Raw genomic sequence first — 7,292 nt, 5'->3', positions numbered from 1 at the left:
AACTGATTGCGCCACACGATGTCACAAATAGCGTTTATTCGTTTGCTTGTTTGTTTGTTTGTTTGTTTCCATTACCCGAGTCCCAAGATTGGAGGTCATCCTCTTTGTGATTTTTGTGTTTGTTGGTTTGTTTATTTGTTTACATTACCTGTGTTCCGAGGTTGAAGATTATCCTCTCGGTGATGTTTGTGTTTTTTATTTTTATTTGTTTGCTTGTTTATCGATCTATTTCCGTTACCTGAGTCCCGAGGTTAAATATCCCCCTCTCGGTGATGCTTATGTTTATTTGTTTGAAAGTTTGGTTGCTTGTTTATTTCTTTATATTACCTGTGTTCCGAGGTTGAAGATCATCCTCTCTGTGATGTTTGTGTTTTTTATTTTTATTTGTTTGCTTGTTTATCGATCTATTTCCGTTACCTGAGTCCCGAGGTTAAATATCCCCCTCTCGGTGATGCTTATGTTTATTTGTTTGAAAGTTTGGTTGCTTGTTTATTTCTTTATATTACCTGTGTTCCGAGGTTGAAGATCATCCTCTCGGTGATGTCCTGCGGCAGCAGAGTGGTGATCTGCACATGCGCGAGGTCTATCCAGGGGTGCGTGTCGGGGTCCCAGACTCGGACAGGGTTGAAAATCTCGTACGGATCATTCTCCTCCCACTCGTGAAGCTGTAGCTGTTTCGAGAGATTGAAAATTGTCACACTCTCTTATCTATGTATTGTTAACTTCAGGCTCAAAGGCCCATACAAACATGTACACATCTAGAAAGGGGTAAGTTGAATATCTCGTACGGGTCATTCTCCTCTCAAACGTGCAGCTGCAGCTGTTGGAAGAGACAGAGAAGACTGATTTTCTCTTTTCCCTTTTCTATTTTATCGTAAAGGAAGCATGTTCTGTCAATGACAGATTGAAAATCCCGTAAGGGCTTTTCTCTTCCACTCGTGTAGCTACAGTTGTTTGAAACGACAGAATCTAGTTATTCCATCTTATTCTTTCCTTGTTACTTTGAGGTAAAAGATAGCTACTAGTAGCTGAACCAGACGAAATAACTACATCAAAAAACTTCGACGTCCCACGATGCACATGAACATCGTAGATGCACAACGTGCTAAATGTTGGCGTTAGTGTATTTATAATAATGATATAGAAGTGAATCAGATTGAGCTAACCTGAAGTGTGTAGTTGATGGGTTTCTTCTTGAGCCGCTCCGCGAACTCCGTCCGGAGGTACGTCTGCGGTCGGAACTCGTCAGGCAGCCGCTCCCGCCGCCTGGGGGGATAAAACCGTTCTTGTTTTTATGTATGAAATAAGAAATAGCAAAGGCCTTTGCCTCTTCCCTTATTACCTCAATGAAAAGCGGTCTGCAGGCCGATTTGAGCTTTCGTGATAGGAATAAACAAAGGTTCAAACAAAGGTTAGTGTAAAACAAATAAGAAAGCATAAAAGGCCCCGCCAGACCATCCGCTGATCGTCGAAGGTCTTGTAGACTTGGGGTGCCTGTCTGCAGGAACTTGAGGAACGTAGAATACGTATGTGTGAAATTGTAAAAAGTCAAGGTGTGAGAATGAAAGTTCTCACCATACAAGTCCAGGAGCTCCAACACAGCATGTCCTTCTCCCGATACCAGGCGTAACTTGACAGAAGGTGACGATGTGCGAGTGAAAGTAAATGTGTAAAAGTGAAAGTGTGATAGTGAAAGTTCTCACCAGACGATTTTCTGGTCGTCGAAGTCCAGCAGCCCTGACTCGGGATGACCATCTGCAGGCACCAGCCGGAACTTGACGGAAGTTGAAGACGTTTGAGTGAAAGTAAATGTGTAAAAGTGAAAGTGTAATAGTGAAAGTTCTCACCAGACGATTCTCCGGTCGTCGAAGTCCAGCAGCCCGGACTCGGGATGTCCGTCTGCAGGCACCAGGCGGAACTTGACAGAAGTTGAAGACGTTCGAGTGAAAGTAAATGTGTAAAAGTGAAAGTGTGATGGTGAAAGTGACTTACCAGACGATCCTCTGGTCGTCGAAGTCCAGCAGCCCTGACTCGGGATGACCGTCTGCAGGCACCAGGCGGAACTTGACAGAAGTTGAAGACGTTTGAGTGAAAGTGAATGCGTAAAAGTGAAAGTGTGAAAGTGAAAGTGACTTACCAGACGATCCTCTGGTCGTCGAAGTCCAGCAGCCCTGACTCGGGATGTCCGTCTGCAGGCACCAGGCGGAACTTGACGAACCGCTCCTTGTCGTCCTTCGCTCGGAACCGGAACACGTGATGTCCATAGTACCTCAGGTCCGTGTAGGACTCCGGAGCGCGGCGGAGGGAGTCTACCAGCCCGTAGTAACTGTGGAAGAGAATGAGATATGAAAACCGGAGGCCCTGCTGCAGTAACATGACAAGCCGCTAGAGAGCAGACTTGGTGCTCGTAGTACTTAGCACAGGTCCGTGTAGGAGTCCGGAGCGCGGCGGAGGGAGTCTACCAGTCCGTAGTAGTTGGGGACGGAAAAGAAATCATTCATTCCTTCTTGTCGTGTTTCTGACAGCCTGCAACTGAAATACAGTTCCATAAAAAGATGCTACAGGACCCCAACTTATGTCACTTCTTTCCGATCACAAAAGCTATCTAAGACTGGAAAATCGTGACCAAAGCTAGTCCAGCACACGAGGTATCAGAACTGGAGGAGGGAGTCAACCAGACTGTTGTAGCTGTGAAAGAGAATAAGATATGTTGTGGATCAAAATAAACTCAAAATAAATATCAAAACCATAGGTCCTACTGCAGTAACATGACAAGTCGCTAGAAGGAATACGTAGTGACCGTAGTAGCGCAGGTCCGTGTAGGAGTCGGGAGCTCGTCGAAGGGAGTCTACCAGTCCGTAGTAACTGGGGAACAGAAAGAGATATGAAAACCGGAGGTCATGCTGCAGTAACAAAGTCTCTGGAGGGAACACGTGGTGCCCATAGTACCGCAAGTCTGTGTAGGAGTCGGGAGCTCGGTGGAGCGAGTCTACCAGTCCGTAGTAGCTGGGGAAGAGAAAGTCATTCACAGTCTGCAACTGAAATGCCCTCTGTGGTTCCATAGAAAAGTGCTAGAGGACTCAAACTTATGTCACTTCTTCCAGGTTACAAAAGGTACCACTCGAAAATCGTGAGCTAGTCCAGCACACGAGATATCAAAACTGGAGAAGGGAGTCAACCAGCCTGTAGTATCTGTATGAGTAACAGAAAGAGATATGAAAACCGGATACCCTGCTGCAGTAACATGACAATTCGTTAGAGGGAGTCTGCCAGTCCGTAGTAGCTGAGGAAGAAAATAAGATATGAAAACGTCCTGCTGCAGTAACATGAAAAGCCGTTAGAGGGAAAACGTGACACACGTCGGGATGCCCCCCCCCCCCCCCGCCCCCACACAAACAAAAACAGACAAGCAAACACACACACAAACAGAAACAAGATGGCGGTTTACATGATGGGGTGTTCGAAGCAGAAGTCCTTGAGTGCGGGGTTGGTGCGCTGCGCCTTCATGAATCGCGTCAGAGTTGGGATGTCCCCCTCCTAAAAACACATGCACACACACACACACACACACAGACACACACACACACACACACACGCACACACACACACTAAGAACTCACATGATAGGATCCCAGCACGTGTCCACGGAAACCCCCCCCCCCCACACACACACACAAACACACACACACATACACACACATACGCACACACACACACTCACATGATGGGATGTTCGAAGCAGAAGTCCTTGAGTGCGGGATTGGTGCGCTGAGCCTTCATGAAGCCCGTGAGAGTCGGGATGTCCCAGCACGTGTACACAGAAACACCCCCCCCCCCACACACACAGAGATACACAGATACACTAACAACTCACATGATGGGGTGCTCGAAGCAGAAGTCCTTGAGTGCGGGGTTGGTGCGCTGAGCCTTCATGAAGCCCGTCAGAGTGGGGATGTCCCAGCACGTGTCCACGGAACCCGTCACCAGCTCCATGTCCAGCGGGCTCTCCACGTCCTGGGGAGCAGCAAGGAACACGACATGACATTAGTGACTAGTACTGGTAGTATTGTTGAGTAGCATATTTCGTCTTCAATTGTCTCAGAAAAAGAAGTAACGTTTTAGAGTCAGACCTTAGACTAGACTACTCTACTGTTTTACCATTGTTTGCCTGTCGTTTTTGCAATAAACAAATAAATAAATAAATACACATATAGATAAATGCCAAATAAAGAAAAGAACAAAATAACCCCAACCGAAACGTTGTTTGTCAAACATAGGGCATATCCACATCTGTTGGATCAATGCAAAATGCTCACAGATATCAATGACCAAAATCGAACTTCAGGGTAAACAATATAGTTTCTTAAAGTGTCACATATCATCTGACAAATATTTCTCGTTAAGAATCAGGCCAGTCTTGATTTGCACTTTTGTTTCATCCACAGTTTTGGTGTCAGAAATGATTTCCTCGCCAATGATGAGTTAGCCACATGTATAATGGATAAAAGATGTCTACTTATACACAGGAACGATGTATTGTTATCAACAAAAGTAATTAGTTAAACAATGATGGTATTTTAAAGCTGTATGCCACACCATAAACACCACAGGAGGTTTTAAAGTACTTCTTGGGGTTAAGTAGGGTGTTATCTCCTCCAAAGAAAACAAACTATTCTTTGTAGATCTGCGGTCAAAATGGTCATCTGCTATGGACATTCCTGTCATATTCACTGAAATTCGTTTGCTTCTTCATTTGTACATTTATTTGCAAGCTGTTTCGCAAAATACACAGTCTTAACCGCCGTTAGCATATCAGCAAAACCCGAAACCTTAATAAAGACACAAGTACCTCAATTCTTCCTCATTAAAAAGTGCTTTTAACAAAGATGCAGGTCCCTTAACTCTTGTAGACATAGTAGTAGAAATAGAAGCAATACTTGCCGAGAAGCCCTTTGCTTTCATTGCCTTGTTTGAGCACCGGTAAGTCTGCATCACCGGAAGGGAAAGCAACGCACCACGGTAAGCACTGGTACAGAATTGTTTGGGATAGCATGTATGTAGGACTGTTCGCCTGTGGATTGCTTCTGCAGTGCGTTTATTGAAAGGTGCGTGCAAACCGTTGCATTATGTATCACCACTTAATTAGGTGCAAAACCTTAAGCGTGTGCCCGATAGATGTATGAGATTTACAGAAAAAATAACGACAGAATTGCTTCAACTACGACAGAGCATTCAATACCGAATCCAAAGAACGAGCAAACGAAAATAACCAGATAAGCTTTCAAGCAGGTCGAAGAAACAATAAAAGATATGAAAGCAACGCAGCCAACAGCTAGCCTTTAAAGAAATTGCAGTATCTTAAAGAATTTGTACTGACAACGTGTCTGTGTAGCACGTACTGCACAGTGTTTCAATGTTGTGGGGTGGGGCAACGTCCGTCACCAAAACCCTCCTGATGTTCCAATCAAGTTCATCGTGTAGAGGTGAAAGTTAAGGTGAAACATTAAAATCACCTGATGAGTACACAGTACGATGATGTTATGCTGTGTTATATTGGGTTGGATTGATGTTTTTGGGGTTAGGTGAACTTATCAGTATCCGTCAGAAGAAAGCTTTCAAAAATTTATATCCTAAAATAATTTTTTAGTTTTTCATAAACAAGTAGTCACAAACAAAATAGTCATTCTAAGTGCTAGTATATTGAAAACGCTTGGTAAGTATCCGTAGTAGAAACTTTCAAAGGGAAAACTCAAGATTACATCTCCGAATACATAGTCCAACTCCCTAAAGGTGCACTATCACTGCACTTGCGTCAAGCTGGCGTCACTGCGGGGTTTGAAAAATACTCAACGAATTTAAGAGATAAAAAACAAATTGTCTTACTTTCGTGTATGTTGTCGTCTTCTAAGTCATACTTTTACGTATTACGAAATATCTAAATTATTAAAAAAATCGGAGGAAATAACAAAACATTGACGCAAGCTTAACACACATTCAAATACAATACCTAGAGAAACTAGAAGTCAAAATTGAACTTTCAGTTTCAACATTTGAACTCGTCTGAACCGGCTGGAAAGCTCTACCAATGACGTGGCTGTACTAACCTCGTCGGAGAACTTGAGGAACGCCCCCCTGCGGTCGGCGCTGGCATCGTCAGCCATGATAGCGTTGGAGTGGTAGATGCGGACCGGGAAGGCGCGACCGGGTTTGAAGAACTCGTGCTCAGGAAAAGCCGGGTCAGACACGATCTGGGCTGTACCTACATGGGCAAAGATTGTGCTGTAATCTACCCGATGATTTTGCTAGGTCGTTTATACAGAATTCCTAAGTTGATAGTACTACTAACACAATTGGACCGGGAAAGCCCGTCCGGTTTAAAGAACTCGATGGTGCTCGGCAAACCCGAATCACTCTGATCGATCTGGGTCATGAGAACAATAGCCAGTTTTAGACGTATCCCGACTCATGCACGAGTGCTTGATTGCCATAACTTAAAGGCTAGCTTCTCAACCACCACGAGAGTTAAAAAATGTATTTACTCAAAAACTGGTAAGGAAAGGTTCGGAGGTGTTGATAGTATAGATTTGCTTCTAATACTCCAAGGTCGATTGCACCTGGCCACTGTTTTTTTTCATATTTATCTTGAAGTGTGTCCAGTAGGTACCCAACATGAGGAACAAAGCTGTTGTAACCGTGAAACTATTGTTTTGACTTATTATCCTGTTTTCAAAATCAACGGATATTGGTTACCCCGCGGATAAAGGTGAACTACTGCAGCTGTAAATGACTTTAAAAAAAGCACGTACCGACACCACCGACCCCGTGCGCATGTGACTTGCGCAGGTTGCCGAAGAAAGCGAGCAGCTTCATCTTGGTGATCTGGTTCTCCACCTTGGACTTGGCCGCGAACCCTTCCAGGGACGGCACCTGGAAGAACAGCAAAAGTGAAATGAAAGTGATCTCAGGGACGGCACCTGGGGGGGGGGGGTGAAAGTGAAAGTTAAACAGGTACCAATTCAACATCGGACAAGACTGATGAAAGCACCTGAAGCGAGGGCAGGACATGGTTGCCATGAGTGCCAGAGATCAAGGAATAGTTTAGCTGTATAATGCAACCGCTGCCAGGCCAAATTACATGTCATTGCATTTCTTTAACTCGGGAAAGTCTGCAGATAAATTTGCTGAACCAGAAGACTTTCCTCTTCTGTTGAGTCCCTCTGCAAGATCACCATCCACTGTTAAAAGCTTTATAAGACATATTAACGAAATATATACGTTCTGTATTAAAATAT

At 44.3% G+C, this 7,292-nt stretch overlaps 1 protein-coding gene across 1 annotated transcript in view; it reads right to left on the bottom strand.

Annotated features, from left to right (window-relative positions):
- The window catches only part of LOC118419222 (allene oxide synthase-lipoxygenase protein-like), a 22,055-nt gene that overhangs the window by 11,815 nt on the left and 2,948 nt on the right, over nucleotides 1-7,292 (bottom strand). The window contains exons 4-10 of the mRNA XM_035825571.1: nucleotides 6,807-6,927; nucleotides 6,105-6,259; nucleotides 4,942-4,986; nucleotides 3,875-4,014; nucleotides 2,138-2,326; nucleotides 1,167-1,266; nucleotides 507-671 (exon numbers count right to left, since the gene is read on the bottom strand). Of these exons, the coding sequence (XP_035681464.1) occupies nucleotides 507-671; nucleotides 1,167-1,266; nucleotides 2,138-2,326; nucleotides 3,875-4,014; nucleotides 4,942-4,986; nucleotides 6,105-6,259; nucleotides 6,807-6,927 (915 nt within the window). The remainder of the gene's footprint in view (nucleotides 1-506; nucleotides 672-1,166; nucleotides 1,267-2,137; nucleotides 2,327-3,874; nucleotides 4,015-4,941; nucleotides 4,987-6,104; nucleotides 6,260-6,806; nucleotides 6,928-7,292) is intronic.

This window comes from Branchiostoma floridae, chromosome 7 (assembly GCF_000003815.2).
Source record: "Branchiostoma floridae strain S238N-H82 chromosome 7, Bfl_VNyyK, whole genome shotgun sequence".
Lineage (NCBI taxonomy): Eukaryota > Metazoa > Chordata > Leptocardii > Amphioxiformes > Branchiostomatidae > Branchiostoma > Branchiostoma floridae.
Note: the sequence above shows the minus strand (reverse complement) of the source record. Positions and strands in the feature narration are given on the sequence as shown.